Source organism: Acipenser ruthenus, chromosome 5 (assembly GCF_902713425.1).
Source record: "Acipenser ruthenus chromosome 5, fAciRut3.2 maternal haplotype, whole genome shotgun sequence".
NCBI lineage: Eukaryota > Metazoa > Chordata > Actinopteri > Acipenseriformes > Acipenseridae > Acipenser > Acipenser ruthenus.
Window position 1 is genome coordinate 57,554,016 of NC_081193.1, and position 22,433 is coordinate 57,576,448.

General features: G+C 37.0%; 1 protein-coding gene across 2 annotated transcripts in view; it reads left to right on the top strand.

The window, feature by feature from the left end:
- LOC117402745 (kinesin-like protein KIF13B) overlaps positions 1-22,433 on the top strand; it is a 168,505-nt gene that overhangs the window by 52,173 nt on the left and 93,899 nt on the right. For both annotated transcript variants that reach the window (XM_034004173.3, XM_059024751.1), the window contains 5 exons: positions 12,169-12,381; positions 12,476-12,586; positions 13,172-13,306; positions 13,779-13,909; positions 14,423-14,509. In XM_034004173.3, the coding sequence (XP_033860064.3) occupies positions 12,169-12,381; positions 12,476-12,586; positions 13,172-13,306; positions 13,779-13,909; positions 14,423-14,509 (677 nt within the window). The remainder of the gene's footprint in view (positions 1-12,168; positions 12,382-12,475; positions 12,587-13,171; positions 13,307-13,778; positions 13,910-14,422; positions 14,510-22,433) is intronic.

Consider the following 22,433-nt stretch of genomic DNA (forward strand, 5'->3'; position numbering starts at 1 on the left):
TGCAAGCGTACCTAGAAGAATTGATGCTGTTTTGAAGGCAAAGGGTGGTCACACCAAATATGGATTTGATTTTGATTTTTCTTCTGTTCACTCACTTTGCATTTAGTTAATTGATAAATATAATTTATTAACATGTCTATTTTTGAAAGCATTCTTACTTTACAGGATTTTTTCACACCTGCCTAAAACTTTTGCATAGTACTGTGTGTGTGTGTGTATGTATGTGTGTGTATATATATATATATATATATATATATATATATAATGAGAGAGATGAGTTTTCCCTTTAACGGTTCTTAACCCTCCATTTTCGGTTTTCTCCAGCTATCTCCATGTGATACCGTTTGTAACGACTTGCGTAATTTCCCACGTCTTAGTTACTTTGGATTTTAACCCTATAATGTCCAGATAGAAAAAATGATTGTGCTTGATTAAATTGTAAAAAATAAATAAATAAATAAAAAAAAATCGGCGATCAACTCTTTAGTTGATTAAGTGGTCTGATTTTAATCTGTTAATCGGAAGAGCCCTATATTAATTTATTTCAAATTTTGGTTTTGAGCATGCTCAGTACAGCTCTTAGTTAAATGTTTGATCTCAAAAGGAATTGGGCTCACGACAAATATTTTTCATGAGGATCTAATCTTTCGTCAGAAATAAATCAAATGTGGGGCTGACATTTTTGCCTGGATCATATATCTTTAGTAAACCATATGTCTGTTTATAATTGGGACTCCATAAGATTGACTAACATTGTCTTTTCATTTTTTGAGTCGGAAATGTGTTTATTTGATCTTTTTAAAATCTTTTCGCCACTCGTCTGACGAAAAAGGAATTGTTCTCATGAAAAAAGCAGCTGTTCTGGCGAAAACAGAAGTACTCGCGAAAAAGGAATTTAGAATTTGTTTTGTCGTGAGGGTCTTTCGTTCTTGCAAAAAAAATATGTATTCAAGCAAAAAAAGATTTTGGACAGCCACGGCCGAGTCCTCGGGAGATTTTTGTTTACATTTCAACTCCTGATATCTCGGCCTCCGTTCGAGTTAGAAATACAAGAGACCCCTCATTTTGTTCCTCTGTTCTCCCTCTAGTGGAATGGGTTTTCCAGTGAAAACCAAAAAAAAACATCATTGACTAATAATAAGGGGCGGGCATCAAGCTGGAACCAGTCTTGTAGAGGTTAGCACGTTTGCCTAGCACGCCAAAAATCAGATCGAAAATTGGTAAACCTTTTTTTTTTTTTTTTTAATATTCTACTTTTTTAAACAGTTTATTCGTTTTTGTTCATGAGTGCGAACAAAATATTAACAGTATATTACATTTTATATATTGAATATTCTAATGGTTATAGTAAAATTTAAACGTCCTCGCTTGAAAACTATTATGTTTTTACTTTTTTTTTTCTTTTGCTGAGATGGTACAGTTAAGGCCACAACTTTTGCATCAATTATTGTTTTATTTAATTTTTGTTTTTTGGGGGGGGGGGGGGGGATTGAGACAAAATCCAAAATTAACACTAGAACCGCCGGCAGTAGTCATTTTGACAAGTACATTTTAAACAGCTTTGATATGAAAATGAAACACAAACTATCAGATACAACTCAAAAGTTTTATTCATGAACATCATATCTAACATTTGCATAGCAGGAACATTGTATTTAAATGATGATAAAATAAACATAAGGCGTTATTTTCGAAATTGGTGCATATACATGACGTAAAAAAATGAAAGTATAATAAAATAAACATTTCAAAACAAGATATTGTGCAAACAGATGTAAACTGCTACATGTACATACAAAATTGTGAAAACAAAGTCATTATTTACACATTAGCCTACTGCATAGCACGACTTCAAAAAATGAAAAACTATAATAAAATAAACATTTCAAAAGAAAATATTGTGTAACCCGCTATAAACTGGTTATATGTAGGCCTACATACACAATTGTAAAATCGAAATAATTATTTTTAAAAATAACATAAGGAAAATAACTCAGTTCCCATTGTGTAACAGGAATGCGCATTCAGGGAAACATACTTCAAAGTAGCCCCCATATTAGCACAATCCACACAGATGTAACGCTTATCAACTGGTGTGCATTTACCGCATACTGCTCTTTCACACTGGGCACAGATATCAGAAGTTTTATTTTTACTGCATTTAGTTACCTGGCATTCGTTTTTTGTTGCACTGTATCCAGGTTGAGCTGCAATAGTCTGTATTGTATACCGAGATGTGTTTTAATATTAGATGTGGTTAAAGTCCAGGGCTTGGAACCAGAAGGTCACCGGTTCAAATCCCACCTCTGCCACTGACTGACTCACTGTGTGACCCTGAGCAAGTCACTTAACCTCCTTGTGCTCCATCCTGCGGATGAGATGTTAAACCAATGTCCTATTGTAAGTGACTCTGCATATAGTGCACAATGCACAGTTCACAGCCTACCTCTGTAAAGCGCTTTGTGATGCTGATGAAAGGCGCTATATAAAAATAAAGATATTATTATATTATAATATTAATGTTCGTTTATTACATATGATGTAACTACTGCCCAAATCACTGTCAGCCAAAAGGCTAAAATCGGTTCCACATCGAACAAGCTGAACGTGTCGGAGTCTTCCTGCCTCGCAAAATTCCATCAACTTTGAATATTACTAATGGGTGATCAAAATTCAGTATTTAAATAAATAAATAAATACATACATGATTTTGGGATATTTAAGTTTGTTCATATAATGTTGTTTTTTGCTTGTTGTAATGAATGCATTTGTACTATGGGCTAGGTTTTGACATGCAGGTGTGTGTGTGTGTTTTTTTTTTTTAATAAATGTTTTTGTACTAACTTTTTTTTTTTTTGTTTAAATTTAGTCGTTGACAATTATTTATTATTTTTTTCTCCCAATTTGAAATGGCCAATTATTTTATTATGCTTAGCTCACCGCTACCACCCCTGCGCTGACTCGGGAGGGCGAAGACGAACACACACTGTCCTCCGAAGCATGTGCCATCAGCCGACCGCTTTTTTTCACACTGCGGACTCACCATGCAGCCACCCAAGAGCTACAGCGTCAGAGGACAACGCAGCTCTTGGGCAGCTTACAGGCAAGCCCGCAGGCGCCCGGCCAGACCACAGGGGTCGCTGGTGTGCGGTGAGCCGAGGAAACCCTGGCTGACATAACCCTCCATGCACCCGGGCGGTGCTCGGCCAATTGAGTGCCGCCCCCTGGGAGCTCCCGTCCTCGGTCGGCAAAGGAATAGCCTGGACTCGAACTCGCGACATCCAGACTATAGGGCGCATCCTGCACTCTACGCAAGCGTTTTCACTGGATGCGCCACTCGGGAGCCCCTGTACTAACTTTTGTACTTAACATTAATTTAATAATCCAATTGATGCCTATGATTAGTACATGTTAATATGTTTTGTGACTAATTTGAACCTCATTTAATATGTTTCAATAATAACTGGGGAGGGGGAGGGGGAGGGGGAATTCCTCCAAAACACACAAGAAAATTGTTCAAAAGAATTCACCCGCAGTACTGTTCGCTGGCCTGAGTCTATGGGAGCGCTGTTTTCCACTTTCTAACACTATATGTGAACAGGCTGGCTGGTGTTGACGTCAGACCCAGAAGTTGACATACACAGACTAGGGTGAGGTGAAGCGCTGATGAGCGGTTTATTATAAATGAACAAATAAAAGGTTTGAACAAAACAAAACGGCACAGTGGCCAAAATAAACAGACAAAACAGACACAGAACAAACAAGTATTGTGCTGGTTCATTCCCAGCACGTGTAGCAATTGTTTACTTTAGGTTTCACTTTAGGTTTCTCTTCTACTCACAACTCCCATTCTGCCTCTGAACACACCAACCTCGATCAGCCAAAGCTGCGGGTGTCTATACATGTGACTATCTCCAAATTAGTAATAAATCAATCAATTTGGAGACAGTCACGTCTGCACGAGTTTAGCATGGATGGGAAATTTTAAAATCGTGTTTTTACACACTTAAACAATACATTCAAGTAATAATAATACAAAACAATACAATACACAGGGGCGGGGTTAGGAATGTGCTTTTGTTAAATGTTTATGAACGTTTAAACTCTTTGCAATGTCAGTGTTTAAACCATATCTACATACGCACACACACTCTTTTTATATTACATTCTGATACTGACAGCCCTGGTTAGCATTTTCTAAGCAAATAAATCATAAATAAGCAAACAACATTTTAACATCGCAGAGACTTAACTACAAATTAAAAAAATAAATACATAAACACGTACACATCAAAGTTAATATTGAAATGTTTATTTATGGTTGTAATTAAAGTTGCTAGTGAAGATATAACTATATACATTGAACACATTTTCGGATAGTGTAATGTTTTTAGAATAGTGTGTTTCTTAAAGGTTCATTTAACAACAAAAAAACAGGAACTGATTACATTTTTTTGTAGGTTTTTGTTACAAATAACTTTGCCCAAAATTATACGGTTTAAAAAAATAAATAATAAAAAAGAGATGAACATCACCCACTGTACATCACGAACTCGAAAGCGAGTTGTTATTATTATTATTATTATTATTTATTTCTTAGCAGACGCCCTTATCCAGGGCGACTTACAATTGTTACAAGATATCACATTATTTCACATTATACGGATATCACATTATTTTTACATACAATTACCCATTTATACAGTTGGGTTTTTACTGGAGCAATCTAGGTAAAGTACCTTGCTCAAGGGTACAACAGCAGTGTCCCCCACTGGGGATTGAACCCACAACCTTCTGGTCAAGAGTCCAGAGCCCTAACCACTACTCCAAACTGCTGCCCCAGTTGTGTTTACAATTGAAAAAAAGTTGCAAATCTTTCACTTCTGGAAAAGGTAATTACCAGGGATAAAACAGCACAATATTTTGGAATTTTAAAGAGCACTGTGACTGATACTAAAAAGTCTGCCTCAGAGATCTTAATGTTTGCGGTCTTTGACAGTAGCGGTGGGATTTCTGAGATGTATTGTTGCTCAAGACAAGTACTTAAGCATTACAGTTTCAAAGTACTTGAATCAAACGCTACTCTCCTCTACATACTATACTAATGTACATAAACCCAAACATTGCCACAAGTCCTATTTTGAATGCTAAATTAACCCACAATCAAGTATTACTAGTCAAGTATTACTAAATAACGTAAAGTATTCAAATTCACATATCCACACAACTTTACATTAAATTGTAAAAAGAGATGCCTGGCCTACCTGTTTGAATATTATTATTATTATTATTATTATTATTATTATTAAGGCTGGGATTTTGTCATGTGACTTGCAATATATGTGATTTTTGTTGACGTGTCTGCTTTTTCACTGAAGTGAAAGCACTCAACTTTACCAACGCAACTATTGTAAAATGTGTGATAGCAGGCGCTCCATAAAGCCAGGAAACCTCTCAATGTACAACATGCTGTATCAGAAATAACATGTAAATAAAAAACAAACCAAAAAAACTTCTACGAGGACAGAAGAAAAAAGATGAATTGTTAAACTTTATGTTCAAAAGGTATGAAAATCTGCATTTTTTTTTAAATTTATTTTATTATCTTTCATTTTATTTGTGCTGTCCTGTAATGCCAGGACAAACACACCGAAAGTAAAACAAACTTTTCTGATTGTACAGTAGCTGTAGGCTGTGAAGCTTACCTATTTACATAATAATTAAATACTTGCACATTAAGTGATCAGTTTGCCACTGAATGTGGTAGCTAGGGAATAGATCATAGAAATGCCGGGATTGATGTAGTGAATTTTTTTTTTTTTTGTGTCTAGAGATACCGCATACAGTAACGTAATGATCTGTATGGACAGATGCACCTGTGACGCAGGCACTAAAAAGCTGTATTATGTTTAACATGGGTCCAAAGGAAAATGGTTGCTACATAAGAACATAAGAAAGTTTACAAATGAGAGGAGGCCATTCAGCCATCTTGCTCGTTTGGTTGTTAGCTTATTGATCCCAGAATCTCATCAAGCAGCTTCTTGAAGGATCCCAGGGTGTCAGCTTCAACAACATTACTGGGGAGTTGGTTCCAGACCCTCACAATTCTCTGTGTAAAAAAGTGCCTCCTGTTTTCTGTTCTGAATGCCCCATTTATCTAATCTCCATTTATGACCCCTGGTCCTTGTTTCTTTTTTCAGGTCAAAAAAGTCCCCTGGGTTGACATTGTCTATACCTTTTAGGATTTTGAATGTTTAAATCAGATCACCACGTAGTCTTCTTTGTTCAAGACTGAATAGATTCAATTCTTTTAGCCTGTCTGCATACGACATGCCTTTTAAACCCGGGATAATTCTTGTTGCTCTTCTTTGCACTCTTTCTAGAGCAGCAATATCCTTTTTGTAACGAGGTGACCAGAACTGAACACAGTATTCTAGATGAGGTCTTACTAATGCATTGTAAAGTTTTAACATTACATCCTTTGATTTAAATTCAACACTTTTCACAATATATCCAAGCAACTTGTTGGCCTTTTTTATAGCTTCCCCATATTGTCTAGATGAAGACATTTCTGAGGCAACATCAACTCCTAGGTCTTTTTCATAGTTCCCTTCTTCAATTTCAGTATCTCCCATATGATATTTATAATGCACATTTTTATTGCCTGCATGCAATACTTTACACTTTTCTCTATTAAATGTCATTTGCCATGTGTCTGCCCAGTTCTGAATGCTGTCTAGATCATTTTGAATGACCTTTGCTGCTGCAACAGTGTTTGCCACTCCTCCTATTTTTGTGTTGTCTGCAAATGTAACAAGTTTGCTTACTATACCAGAATCTAAATCATTAATGTAGATTAGGAATAGCAGAGGACCTAATACTGATCCCTGTGGTACACCACTGGTTACCTCGATCCATTTTGAGGTTTTCTACATGTTAACCACTCCCTAATCCATGTGCATGCATTTCCTTGAATCCCTACTGCGTTCAGTTTGAGAATTAATCTTTTATGCTGGACTTTGTCAAAAGCTTTCTGGAAATCTAAATAAACCATGTCGTATGCTTTGCAATTATCCATTGTCAATGTTGCATCCTCAAAGTCAAGCAGGTTAGTTAGACACGATCTCCCTTTCCTAAAACCATGCTGACTGACTGTCTCCCAGGATATTGTTCCCATATAGGTAACTTTCCATTTTAGATCTTATTATAGTTTCCATAAGTTTACATATAATAGAAGTCAGGCTTATTGGTCTGTAGTTACCTGGTTCGGTTTTGTCTCCCTTTTTGTGGATCGGTATTACGTTTGCAATTTTCCAGTCTGTCGGTACAACCCCTGTGTCAAGAGACTGTTGCATGATCTTGGTTAGCGGTTTGTAAATAACTTCTTTCATTTCTTTGAGTACTATTGGGAGGATCTCATCCGGCCTAGGGGATTTGTTTATTTTAAGAGCTCCTAGTCCCTTTTACACTTTTGCCTCTGTTATGCTAAAGTTATTTAAAATTGGATAGGAACAGGTCAACATGTGGGGCATGTCCGTGTCCTCCTTTGTAAAAACCTGTAAAAAGTAATTATTACTAAATAATTGTAACGTTATTATGTAAAAGTATTATTTTCCTCCCTTTCCTTTGTTTGTAGTGTAATATAGTAAATGCTAGATATTTAATTTTTGTCTGCAAGTAATAATAAGGACAAATTGCAGTTTAGTGAGTTTAAGGCAACGTCTTTCTCTTCAATTATAAGCAGTTATTTAGTTAATCGCACAGGCATTCGCCGCAAATTATTCTGTTAATTTTGTTTAGGAATAAAAAATAACAATTGACTCGTACTTTAAATTATGTATTTAACGTTTAATTGCAATATAATTCTTTCTTTATTTAGAAACAAAAAGTGTGACCTAAGGTAGTCTCAAATGCCTCTCGTGTAATTGGGACAGACGCTTGTTCGGGATATTATTACTTCTCCTGAGGCGTCGACTGTAATATTTTAATGGATGGAGAGTAGTATTGTTAGACAGGTGTTTTTAATGACATTTCCAAGTATGGTTACATTTTAATTTGTTTTTGTTTAATTTTTTAATTTTTGGCCACAAAAAATATTGACTTGGCGACCAGATTAACCCTTTGCGGTCCATTGTCGGACTGGGTCCGACATTGCAATTATTCCTCACAGGTCCTTTGTCGGACCCTGTCCGACATCATCAAAAAAACGCAAAAAACGGGTTTCTAGTCGTTTTTTCTCCGGAAAAAGCTGAGAAAACCATTCAATGGCCGAGTGGGAGCGACAGGAGCCGAGACAAGCCGATAAAAATAAATAAATAAATAAAAAGGCGTATCTCATGAATAGTCATACATGGCCCTGGCATTACATAGGGGCGGTCATAAGGAAACAAGCTGGCTGTTATTGAATCAGCGCACAGAGACTATCACGGACATTTGCAGAGCTTTTTTGATATGTTATAGTAATAAAATAATGACTTGGATCGCATTATTGAGGAGTGTGTACCCACTAATATTATATTCTTCTCCATCACTCTCAGACAACCAAGTTTCTGTAACACCTATTGCATCGTAGTTACTTGTTAGTGCAGTAGCTTCATTACTGAGGTCATTACATGACCTCAGTATGACAGCCATGTTTTAGTAGACAAGAGGTCAATGCAGGGTTCAGATAATCCTGCAAACAGGGCAGCAGAAATCCCTTACCAGCTTGGTGGCCAAGTGGCCACAACCAACTTTAACCCTTTGCGGTCCATTTATCAAATGTGTGTCAGGCACGTCAGGTCTAATTAATTTTCACACACGCAGTTAATTTTAGACGCGCTGTTTAAAAGTATTTTTTCTCAGTCAAACGGGTTTAAATAGCCCTGCATATGAACAAAGCACTCACTAGGCATCTCCAGCCCCGCCCCACCCTTTCGTTCGCTATAGCTTTCACATATGTAAGAAATTAATAATAATAATAATAATAATAATAATAATAATAATAATAAATAATAATAATAATAGTCGTACATACCGATCGATCATCTCCTGATCACTCGTTTTATCACCAAACTCCTCAATAATGCGATCCAAGTCATTATTTTATTACTATAACATCTAAAAAAAGCTCTGCAAATGTCTGTGTTCTCTGTGCGCTGATTCAGTCAGCCAGCTTGTTTACTTACGACCGCCCCGTTATCTGATACCATGTATGACTATTCATAAGATAAGCCTTTTTTTTTTTTTTTTTTTTTTTTCGACTTGTCTCGGCTCCTGTCGCTCCCATTCGGCAATTGAATGGTTTTCTCGGCTTTTTCTGGAGAAAAAACGACTAGAAACCCGTTGCTATAATGATGTCGAGCACGTCAGGTCCAATTTATTTTCACACACGCAGTTAATTTTAGACGCGCTGTTTAAAAGTGTTTTTTTTTTCCCCACAGTCAAACGTTTTCAAAAAGGCCCTGCATATCAACAAAGCACTCACTAGGCATCTCCAGCCCCGCCCCACCCTTTCGTTCGCTATCGCTTTCACATATGCTAAGAAATAAATAATAATAATAGTCGTACATACCGATCGATCATCTCCTGATCACTCGTTTTATCACCAAACTCCTCAATAATGCGAACCAAGTCATTATTTTATTACTATAACATATCAAAAAAGCTCTGCAAATGTCCGTGATAGTCTCTATGCGCTGATTCAATAACAGCCAGCTTGTTTCCTTATGACCGCCCCTATGTAATGCCAGGGCCATGTATGACTATTCATGAGATACGCCTTTTTATTTATTTATTTATTTTTATCGGCTTGTCTCGGCTCCTGTCGCTCCCACTCGGCCATTGAATGGTTTTCTCTGCTTTTTCCGGAGAAAAAACGACTAGAAACCCGTTTTTTGCGTTTTTTTGATGATGTCGGACAGGGTCCGACATTGGACCTGATAGGAATAATTGCAATGTCGGACCAGGTCCGACAACGGACCGCAAAGGGTTAAAAGGGACCAAAAACAAAGTACACAGAAAGAGTATTTGGAACTGCAGACAAGTCAAAAAGGAAGTTGGAAAGGTCAAGAGAGAGAGAGAAATTAATATTGCTAAGGGGGCTAAAACCAATTCCAAAATGTTTTTCCAATATTATAACAGCAAGAGAACATTCAAAGAGGAGGTTAAATGTCTGAGACACAAATGGCAAAATCATAGATGAAGAAAGAAAAATAGCAAATATATTAAATGATTACTTTTCACAGGTTTTTCCAAAGGAGGACACGGACAACATGCCCCACATGTAGACCTGTTCCTATCCAGTTTTAAATAACTTTAGCATAACAGGCAGAAGTGTTAAAGGGACTAGGAGCTCTTAAAATAAACAAATCCCCTGGGCCGGATGAGATCCTCCCAATAGTACTCAAAGAAATGAAAGAAGTTATTTACAAACCGCTAACCAAGATCATGCAACAGTCTCTTGACACAGGGGTTGTACCGACAGACTGGAAAATTGCAAACGTAATACCGATCCACAAAAAGGGAGACAAAACCGAACCAGGTAACTACAGACCAATAAGCCTGACTTCTATTATATGTAAACTTATGGAAACTATAATAAGATCTAAAATGGAAAGCTATCTATATGGGAACAATATCCTGGGAGACAGTCAGTCAGCATGGTTTTAGGAAAGGGAGATCATGTCTAACTAACCTGCTTGACTTTTTTGAGGATGCAACATTGACAATGGATAATTGCAAAGCATACGACATGGTTTATTTAGATTTCCAGAAAGCTTTTGACAAAGTCCCGCATAAAAGATTAATTCTCAAACTGAACGCAATAGGGATTCAAGGAAATGCATGTACATGGATTAGGTTGTGGTTAACATGTAGAAAACAGAAAGTACTGATTAGAGGAGAAACCTCAAAATGGAGCGAGGTAACCAGAGGTGTACCACAGGGATCAGTATTAGGCCCTCTGCTATTCCTAATCTACATTAATGATTTAGATTCTGGTATAGTTGTTAAATTTGCAGATGACACAAAAATATAGGAGGAGTGGCAAACACTATTGCAGCAGCAAAGGTCATTCAAAATGATCTAGATAGCATTCAGAACTGGGCAGACACATGGCAAATGACATTTAATAGAGAAAAGTGTACAGTATTGCACACAGGCAAAACAAATGTGCATTATAAATATCACATGGGAGATACTGAAATTGAAGAAGGGAACTATGAAAAAGACCTAGGAGTTTATGTTAACTCAGAAATGTCTTCATCTAGACAATGTGGGGAAGCTATAAAAAAGGCCAAGAAGATGCACGGATATATTGTGAGAAGTGTTGAATTTAAATCAAGGGAAGTAATGTTAAAACTTTACAATGCATTTGTAAGACCTCACCTAGAATATTGTGTTCAGTTCTGGTCACCTCGTTACAAAAAGGATATTGCTACTCTAGAAAGAGTGCAAAGAAGAGCAACCAGAATTATCCTGGGTTTAAAAGGCATGTCGTATGCAGACAGGCTAAAAGAATTGAATCTATTCAGTCTTGAACAAAGAAGACTACGCAGCGATCTGATTCAAACATTCAAAATCCTAAAAGCTACTGACAATGTCGACCCAGGGGACACTTTTGACCTGAAAAAAGAAACAAGGAACAGGGGCCACAAATGGAGATTAGGTAAAGGGGCATTCAGAACAGAAAACAGGAGGCACTTTTTTACACAGAGAATTGTGAGGGTCTGGAACCAACTCCCCAGTAATGTTGTTGAAGCTGACACCTTGGGATCCTTCAAGAAGCTGCTTGATGAGATTCTGGGATCAGTAAGCTACTAACATCCAAACGAGCAAGATGGGCTGAATGGCCTCCTCTCGTTTGTAAACTTTCTTATGTTCTTCTTATGTTCTTAATGTTTTTATATTTGGTAAACGGCTACATTCAGTTATTCTTTGCCAAGTTCATGTACAGGCAACCACTTTGGTGTTGCTTGTACTTTATGATTCATATCCATTTTAATGTATGATTACAAACCATTCTATCAGATGTGCCGTTCCCTATGCACTGTGCTCCTGGGAATAGCCATTTCTTTATCTAAGTGTTATGTACTGGTATTGCCATATATTACATTGCAGCAGGTACAGCAATATTCTGTACTATATTCCAATGAGCTCTTCTCCTTCTCCTTCTCTTTCTCTTTCTAGGACAGCCTTGGTGGCAACAGCAGGACAGCGATGGTGGCAACAGTTAGCCCAGCTGCTGATAACTATGATGAAACACTGTCTACTTTACGGTATGCAGACAGAGCCAAAAGCATAGTCAACCACGCTGTGGTAAATGAGGACCCCAATGCCAGGATCACCCGACAGCTGCGTGAGGAAGTGGAGAAACTGCGCGAGCAACTCACAGAGGCTGAGGTGAAAGACGGAATAACTCTTTGTGTATGTGTTTTATATGCCTCTCTATGACTTTCTGCTAAAATCATTCAATACTCTTTTCTTGAACCAACAGTCAATGAAAGCTCCAGAACTGAAAGATCGTCTAGAGGAGTCTGAGAAGCTAATCCAGGAGATGATGGTAACCTGGGAGGAGAAACTACGCAAAACAGAGTCTATTGCACAGGTCAGTAATGCAGCCTGGCATACAGCCAGCCAGCCTGTCTGTAAACCAAGTTGTTTTACACCATTGTTCTGTACTTGTACTTGCAAACAGAGTAGTTTTAAACAGTTCACTATTTACATACCTACTTTTACTAGAATGTGAAATGTTTTGTCACAGGTCCTGTGCCACTGTTGTGTTAAATAATAGTGCTTAACAGAATGTTTTTTCCTAGTTTCATATTTTGCAATATTTATTATTATTATTATTATTATTATTATTATTATTATTATTATTATTATTATTATTATTTGTTTTTAGCAGAGGCCTTTATCCAAGGCGACTTGGATACTAGGGTGTGTGAACTATGCATCAGCTGCAGAGTCGCTTACAATTACGTCTCAAATGAAAGACGGAGCACAAGGAGGTTAAGTGACTTGCTCAGGGTCACACAATGAGTCAGTGGCTGAGGTGGGATTTCAACAAGGGACCTCGTGGTTATAAGCCCTTTTCTTTAACCACTGGACCACACAGCCCAGTGGTTGTATAAACTCTAAATAGACGAATGTATTCTACGATGTAGTCATGTGGATTTTGTTTTCTAATCAGGAGCGTCAAAAGCAGCTGGAAAGCCTGGGAATCTCCTTGCAGTCCTCGGGTATCCGTGTTGGAGAGGACAAGTGCTTCCTGGTCAATCTAAATGCTGATCCAGCCCTCAATGAGCTCCTAGTCTACTACTTGAAAGTAAAACTTTTTGAATGTCCTTACACTAACAGTAGAAAAATCAGCTGGGCTATCTGTAAAAAATGTAACTGTAAAATAATCCTGTGATTAGCTAAGTATTTCCAGTATCTTGCTGAAAAAGGAGATTTACATATTTGTGTATTAGATGACTTTACAAAGGCTGTATTGTTGTTCTCTATACCACATATTAATCTGTGCATTAAAAGGTATTCATAAAGCTCCATAATTTTAAATTACTTCATAAAGCTAAACATCCCCTGTGGCATCAAAATTGATGCATACTGGCAGTGCCTGATCATTTATAGTAGTCATTTAACTTGGAGGAACTAATACTTGAGAAACTTGCATTGAAGGACATCCAAACAGTGCAAAAAGGCTTTTAATAAAGTGTTAGGAAGCCATTTATGAGTGACAACCTATGGCCATAATTTATCTTTGTTTCAGTGATATTCTTCCTGCCCTTTCACTCCAGGATAACACATTAGTCGGATCTGCTGATTCCCAGGATATTCAACTCTGTGGGATGGGAATCCAGGCTGAACACTGTGTTATAGACATTACTTCGGAAGGGCTGGTCATCCTTTCGCCACACAGCAACTCAAGGTACTGTACTTTTTTCCAGGGATTGCCCTGTGGAGAGGTGGTAAAAAGGATCAGGAAGTGCAGTACTCTCTTTTTTTAAAGCATCCTTTTTTATCTTTATAAGGCACTCCCATTACCCTCATAATGTCATTCGACTGCTATTTCCTTTCTCTATATAATATCTCTGTCTAACTCTGGTTCAATAGTGCATTGTAAAAATGTACCTCCTGCTCTACAGTCTTGTGTTGAGACTTTTTAGCTTAGGTACATGGATAATGCAGACTCGTTTCATGAGTTTGAGAAGACAAAGTACTAATATCTAAACGTTCACATAAGTTGTGCTTGTCTACAAATAGTATAGTTGTGAAATGTGTTCTCATTTGCTAGAAATATGAAATGGAGTTCTCGCCAGAAGTGGTTGTGCTACTACTGCTTAGCAGTAGGGTTGTGAACTTCCTTGATAGATTACCTTGAGACACAAAAATCTCTGTAATAACAGAAACCTTTCTGTTCTTGTGTTATTGTTTGCTACAGAACCTGTGTGAATGGATCGCCAGTGACCAGTCCAGTGCAACTCCATCATGGAGATCGGATTCTATGGGGGAATAACCACTTTTTCAGGTAAGGCATGGGTACTTTTTTTCTTGGTGTTCAGGTGTACTCCCATGACACGTGGGGAGTTGAGGTTGCTGGAAGTTGCTTTTGCAGCAGTTTAAGGAGGACAGAAATGTTTTAAATTCCTGTAAGTGGTTTTTTTTTGTTCGTGCACTGGGTGTGCTATATGTCCAGACAACTTTAAGACGTTTAAGAATTTTAGCGTTGATTTAATATCAAACACTACTGTAAGCGTTTTCTAATACTCATTATTTTAGCACTAAACCGCCGAGATTTCGGACTACATACAACCGCCGCACCTGCAAAATGTGTGGCTCCATTATAAAACGGCTTCAATATGAAAATGAAAAAAACAATCGGATACAACTTAATATTTTTATTCATGAACATCATACATAACATTTTCAGAGCAGAAACAATGTATTTACATTGAAAATTAAACTTTTTTTCTTATTTTTTTCAAAAAGAGCACATATACATAAACATGAAAAACTGAAATAAAATAAACGTTGCGCAATAAACTTCTGTGTAAACAGGTGTAGAAAGCTGTATGCACATATAAAATTATAAAAGATAAATAACTAGTTATAAAAATAGCATAAAACAAAAATATAACAACTTATGCAACGTGAAAGCGCTTTGAGTCAAACAGAGTTCAAAGGCTGTCTGTTCAGAGTTCTATTACAGCTTTCTAAGTACAATCTACACAGAAAACACGCTTTTCAACTGTACCAGTGCATTTGCCACAGACTTGCCTTTTCACAACAGGCGCAGAAATCAAAAGTTCTGTTTTTATTGCATTTAGCAATCTGGCATTGTCTTTTATTCCATGTGCCAGTGGGTGCAGCGCTGGCTGAAGGCTGGCTTTCGTGTCTCTTATCAAAATGTTTCTGCCGTAGCTCCAGGGCTAGCTGCAAAATGAAGTCCCTCCGAGTGACTGTGTTGCCGGTGCACTCCTTGTACAAAAACAAAGCGTTAATGGCTGCCAGGTCCAAAACATTCTAAAAAACAGCCACAGGCCACCTGCGAGTACCACCTTTGACAGAATACAGACAGAATTTGATCCAGTATATCCACACCGTTCTTCATTACGTTGTAAAATGCAACGGCCTCTGGCTTTCGTTTAGCATCAATCACGATGGTCACTAATCTTTTTTTGCACCGGCAGTCGTTCTGCCTGAAAAATGTAGTGTAAATAATAATATATGATGTGTAGAACGTCTTTCAAACACTCAACAGGATTATAATACGTTATTTCACAATGATGTTGATTTTATTACAAAGCCCAGACTAAATTGTTGGCTATATTGTATTGATTTCAATATGCCGCGTAAACTGCGGGTCTGACGGTTGAAGAAGCAAATGCTTATAACTTATTCATTTTTAAGATTCTGCAGCTGAAACACCGTATGGGTATTTAATTCAAATATTTAGTAACACTTAAGAACGGACATACACAAGATATTCACATACGCGGAGATATTTAAATTTGAACTGCAAAAGCCGTTCAAAAAGCAGCTATGGCGGTGCTAGTTTTAGCTTAACTCAGTAAACCGTCCTACGCTTTACACTGCTAGGTTCTAATTAATTTCTGTGATATATAGAAAAATGTTTATTTTAATATAAACTCCTACCTTCTGTTATCCGAAAGGTTTATTAACAAGAGCACTCATTATAGAAAGGACCTTGGCTTTTAAATCGCTGCTCACCAAAAATTCCCGCTTTGTCGGCCAAAACCAGTTAGTCATCTCCAACACTGCTTTTACTACAGGCAGGTGAGGACGAGGTCACAAAATTAGTTATTTTCCTCCAATTGGTTCACTGTATATAAGTTAGTTTATACTATTTTTTTATTTTATTGTCTTATATTCAAACTTTTAACACTAGAAACCACGCGGCAGTCATTTTGGCGGTTTTTGGTTTTAAAATGTAATTTTCTGCAGTCATGTAACACATATGGGGCTGCGCGTTCATGTACCTTTCTGTCCTTATGTATTAAATATTCTCACAAAGCATGAAATGCGGTGTGCAGAAATAAAGGAGATATATTACATTATACCTAAAAGCCCCGGGAGCAGTCATCAACTCCTGGGTACTTTACAAAGAATGCACAGAGAAGAATTTACCAAGGTGAGAATATATTTTACAGATAGCACAGGAACTTCGCAAGTAGAATTTGGAACAGAGGGTGACTGCCAAGTGTGTACCCACAGTTGAAGCTGGCAACCCTGCTGAGAGCCACAAGAGACGCCAATGCCAGGTTGGCAAGTGCAATAAAAATAAAACTTCGGGCAGCTGTGCCCTGTGCAGAAAGGCAGCGTGGAGAAGCGCATTATCTGTGTTGATTGTGAACGGCCTTAGACTCAAGATAAAGGAATACCATTTTGTTGAAAAAAAGAAAAGTGTTGTACAGCCAGGGGCTGTACCTGGGGTCCTTTACCCATTACAGGGCTCTGCGTTTAGATTTTTAACAACTGTGCCCTTGGGCCACTGAGCTAGTGTTTTTACTGGCACGAATGTAATTTTATCTGGCCCAATATATTTATATATTTTTTTCATGATGGTTTTTATTTTCATTATGTTTCTAACTGTCTATGGTAACCAAAGAGAGCCCACGTTTCAGAAGAAAGTGGCTAAACGAAGCCTTCAGTATATGTTACTTCAGCCATTTAACATGCACACATTTGTGTGCTTGTCAGAAAATGAAAATACTGTATTCAAGATTTGAAAATGTATGTGTACAAATGATACTCGTTTTTTCACAAGCAAACCTGCAACCAAGCTGTTACCATACGGTCACAGCAACGCTAAAACTGAATTATAATAATCCTAATTAAAATTTTTAAAAAAATATTCGCATATTTCATATTCAAGTGCACAAAAAAAACCTTATACGTTAGCTACTAGTAGAAGCAAACACGTCTATTTTTTTTTTAATGTTGACACGTAAAGTTAACACGTTGTCAATCTTAAACCTGTAATTTGCATATTAAACGTAAAGACCCTAATTAATTATGCAATGCTTGTAAAGCAACATTCTATAGGAATCGTATTCTGTTTGAAAACGTTGCCAATTTTATTGCCTTGTGTTTAGCTAATGTTAACAGATCCCTGCTTGAGTTCCTCTCTAATGGCTGTACACAGCAGCTTCTTATTTACAATGTAAAATTGACATACTTACATGTCTGTATAGGTTAGCCTAGGTATACGCAATAAAATATAGGGAGCTGAGGTTCAGGTACTCCTATTATTTGCATCCCAGTTTTTGTTCTGTCCTTTTTAAGCTCATATGCCAATTGATTTATCAATGTTGAATGATTATCCCTTTGTTTAAGTCCCTTTGGTCATATCATGTTGACCTGCTTTTTTGTCTGAGTATCCCACAAGGATCATCCCTTCTACAAGTGCATGTAACCTGGCCCAACATGGATTTGTATGGCACATATGCCAATGGAGTTTGTTTGTCATAGCTAAATATCCCTGTGCCGTGTATTTACATATCCTAAATGAAATAAACTGAAATTAGAATTTCAATGTAGATGTAGAATAAAAATACAGGCCTGCTTAAACCATTGTGCAATCGGTTAATATATAATAATAATTCTATAACTGTTAATTTGCAGCATGCACAAAGTGAATTAGATGTAGGGTATATTCACCCCTGTACATGTTCACATAGATACACCAGCATGTGGATTAGTGTTTAGGGCTCTGGACTCTACCAGAGGGTTGAGGGTTCAAACCCAGGTGGGGCACTGCTGCTGTACCCTTGAGCAAGGTACTTTTACCTAGATTGCTCCAGTAAAACCCCAACTATATAAGTGGGTAATTGTATGTAAAAAATAATGTGATATCTTGTAACAATTGTAAGTCACCCTGGATAAGGGCGTCTGCTAAGAAAGAAATAATAATAACAAGGAGTTCTGTAACCACTGGGGATCTTAACGAAGAACTTGATTACAATCTTTGCTCTTATGATTTATCATGTATATTAGGTTATAGTTTGTGGTGTGGTGGTTAGCGCTGCTACCTCACAGCTCCAGGGTCCCAGGTTTGATTCCTGTTTCAGGGGAGTTTGCATGTTCTCCCCGTGTTTTGTGTTGGTTTTACCAGGCACATGGGTTTCCTCCCCTCATCCAAAAACTTACTGTTCAGGTTGATTGGTCACTCTAAATTGCCCTCTGTGTGCATGCTTGTGTGAGGTGTGAGAGTTGGCCAGTGCCCCATCCTGGGTGTAGTCCTGCCTTGCACTGTGTCTGCCGGGTTAAGCTTCAGCTCACCATGACCCTGTATTGGATGAAGTGGTTATTGCTGATGGATGGATGGTTAATATTTTTAGTAATGCATTTACTGACATCTACATGTTCTCCAATTTAATAAACATTTGGACTGAATGTGTTTAATTTTCCCACACATAAATTGTCAAAATCCCACACCAAGTATAATATATACATTAGTGGTGCACAATTCTGCTCCTCTAGAGTCGCGGTCAGTCCAGCAGGTTTTTGTAGCTATCTGTAAATCTCCCAACTGCTTAAGATCAAATAAAAGGGTAAACTTGTCCAATTATGCAAATTAATTCAATTCAGGTAATGAAGGCCTCAGGGGGAGGCCTCTGAGTTCTGCACCCCCTGACAAAGTAGATGTTAACACAGTCATTCATTCACAGTTGTCTGAAGGTTTTTTTTTATTTTTTTTATTTCAAAGCACGTATTTATCTGTTCCTGCTTTCCTGTCAAAAGTATTATGAAAACAAACAGGGAGATCAAAATTGCAAACAAAGAACTTCATTACAAATATATAATGCAGTTTGGATATTAAAAATTAAAATGCAGTTATTTGACAGATATGTTTTTACGATATAGCAAGAAATAATGAATGTACACTTGCTTTTTGTTATTGCTAAAACCAACTTTGTGGGGATTAAATCAACATTTAGACCCATCCTCTAAAACCAAATTAGAAATATGTACTTAATAGCAGTTTGATTTATCATAAGTGGGCACTTTTTTCTACTAATAAAAACAACCACCATTAAATTCTGACATTGTGATTAGCTGGTGGGTCAAGTTTTAATTTAATTCCCCATTTCATTTACACTGAATAAAGGGTATGAATAATTATGGAGCCTACTGTATTTGCAAGTGAGTATTCCTGAGCATTCTCTATAAACATTTAAATAAACATATGTAAACAATAAGTATGACTATGACGTACTCAAAAACGAATTACATCCGACTGTTTCTCCTTTCATTATACTATTTTTACAGTGTTTTGAATACAGCCGTCAGAGACTGCTGCGGGGCTTCTAGGTGTTAACAGTTCCTCTGTTATTTTTTTGTTGCAGTAAAACCTCTATATAAACTAAACATGTATATTTTAGTTTGATTGATATTGTAATGTCTAAAAGACTTTTTGTTTAGTTGAAGACAGAAACTGAACTCATTCTTAAATTGATTAAATTAAATGCTCGCTCCTGCTTCTACAGTATTTGTATTACAGTAGAGTCTTGAACAAGCAAAAACTCTTCTTAGTTTAAATATTCTGTTTCTTATTAGATCAAAATACTTTTTAAACCTCTGTGCTTAGTTGCAATAAAATCAAACAGGTATAACAGTTTTTTTTTTTTTTTTTAGTTTTAAACATTTGTTCTGTCTGGAAAGCTTACTTTTTTCTTTGTTTCAATACCTAGTGTCTTTGTTTGGTTCCCCCAGATGCCTGCTTCTGTACCAGCAGCTCTTAAATAAGGAAAGGTTATTGAGTCTAAGGGGGCGATTTTACTTTTTCACCCGGGGGCATTGGGTGTTGCATAACTTTCTTTAATAAATAAATAAAATATGTATCACATTTTTGTGTTATTTGTTCGCTCAGGGTCCCTTTTATCTAATATTAGGTTTTGGTTGAAGATCTGATAACATTCAGTGTCAAAAATATGCAAAAATCTAGAAAATCAGACAGGGCTAATACTTTTTCATGGCACTGTAAATGAAATAGAAGAAAAAAAAGATTGAAAAAAAAATACAGCATGGACTGTTAATGTACTTAAAGACTGGTTTAAGAAAAAATATGGACAATCATTTTAAGGAAATAAGTATAAACATTTTTTTTTTAAAAATCAACACAAGGGAATTTTATGCCAGAGCACGAAGTTCAGCTGGGGACCAGTATTCAGTCTCTAGTTTTATAACGATGAGCTGGACTAAATAGATATTTTAACAGTACCAGCCTGGATTTTAAGCGTCTGCGGGAAAGTGAGGCACTGTCCCCTGACACCGCGGTTGGATTGGTGTGTAAACTCTGGTTTGATCTTCAACTTAATCTGGCACAATTTGGATGCAAGGGTGTCCGACAACTAACAGAAACATCTTTTGAGATCTGAAAGGATGAAAACACACTTGAATGTGTGTGTCTCGCATATAACGAGTACACAAACTCACCTGATAGAGATACAGCTTCAGCATCCATGGCAGCTTTTCCCCTTACTTCCTCGGTGTCATCTGAAACGCCATCCTTCATCAGCGTGTGTTCAGTCCTCTAGTAGTTTCTAGTGAGATGCCACATTCAGAAATTCACAATAAACAGATGTGTACACTTCATTTAATAAGAGATCAATCAATGTAATTAAATTAAATTTGGGACTATGTTACACTGCGGATGTATACACAATAAAAGTTTCTGGTTTGGTTTTAATTTAAATGTATTTTAATTATTTTTCATCCCCCAAATGACAGTCAGCCGTACCGTTCGAAGTGGTTATGTATGTGTGTGTGTGTGTGTGTATATGTGTATATATATATGTGTGTGTGTGTGTATGTATGTGTGTATATATATATATATATACTTCATTGATATACACAGAAGGCAAGAGGTTAATGTTTAATTAGGCACCTGCTTGGCAACAAATGCAACCTTGAATATTAAAACTTAGGACTGCTTTACTATGATATACACTAACATCCGTGTGTATTTACTAAATGTTGTTATATTAGGTTTCTTATTTAAATACTTTAGTTTTTTCTTACTATAATCAAACCTAGTTCAATTGCTTTTGGAATATTAACTTTGTTCTATAATAGTTTGCCATTCTGCTCTGGCTGGATGAGAATGTTTTAAGGCTGAGTCTAATTTAAAAAAGAGATGCTTTTGCCTGATAAGGGAGTTTTGGAACTTTCAGCAGGTCGGCCTGACCTTCAATGCAATGAACTTCACACAGGCCTTATAAAGATCTACTAATAATATTTTCTACTGGTTTTATATTCTTTAAAACACATTACAGTCATTACAATATTTGTTGCAGTTTCACAAATGTTCAATTTGTATCCCAAAGATGGTCCCGCTTCCAGTAGCTGTGATGGTCTTGGGTCAGTTTCTGCTCTTGGTGAGTCTGTCAAAATCACCACAGGTGTGGGTGACAGTCTGGTAAAAGCCTGATTCCTGCAAAAACTTAAAGCTTGTTAGCTGGAAATAAAAAATAATAAATAATATACATTCTTATTCCCATCATCACTGGGAAAACCTCAAATAAATTAAGCTGTTTCTATCAAAGAGCTCACACCTTGTACAAGGGAAGACGGGTTTTAAGGTCACTCTGTGACAGTACAGTCTCTGTAGCTGGGGCATATAGTAATGAAATTCAAAATAAATGTTTGTTTTCAATCAGATTGGCGCCTTTGCAGTCATGAACTCCCTCTTCAGAGGACAGGGCGGGCTATTTCAAATAGTAAATATATTTATAGTATTCAGAAATGGTTTCAAGATTGATAACTTTGACAGTGAAAAAAGAAAACTTGTAGAAACGGTTCTTCACTCCCAGGCTCTGGTTTCTCCTCTGTTCTTGTGATCGCCCATAATATGTTGCGCACCAACACTGCTTCAGTTGATTTGCCGTTTCTGCTGGGTCCTAGTACTCCCAATCTTACATTGGCTTCTC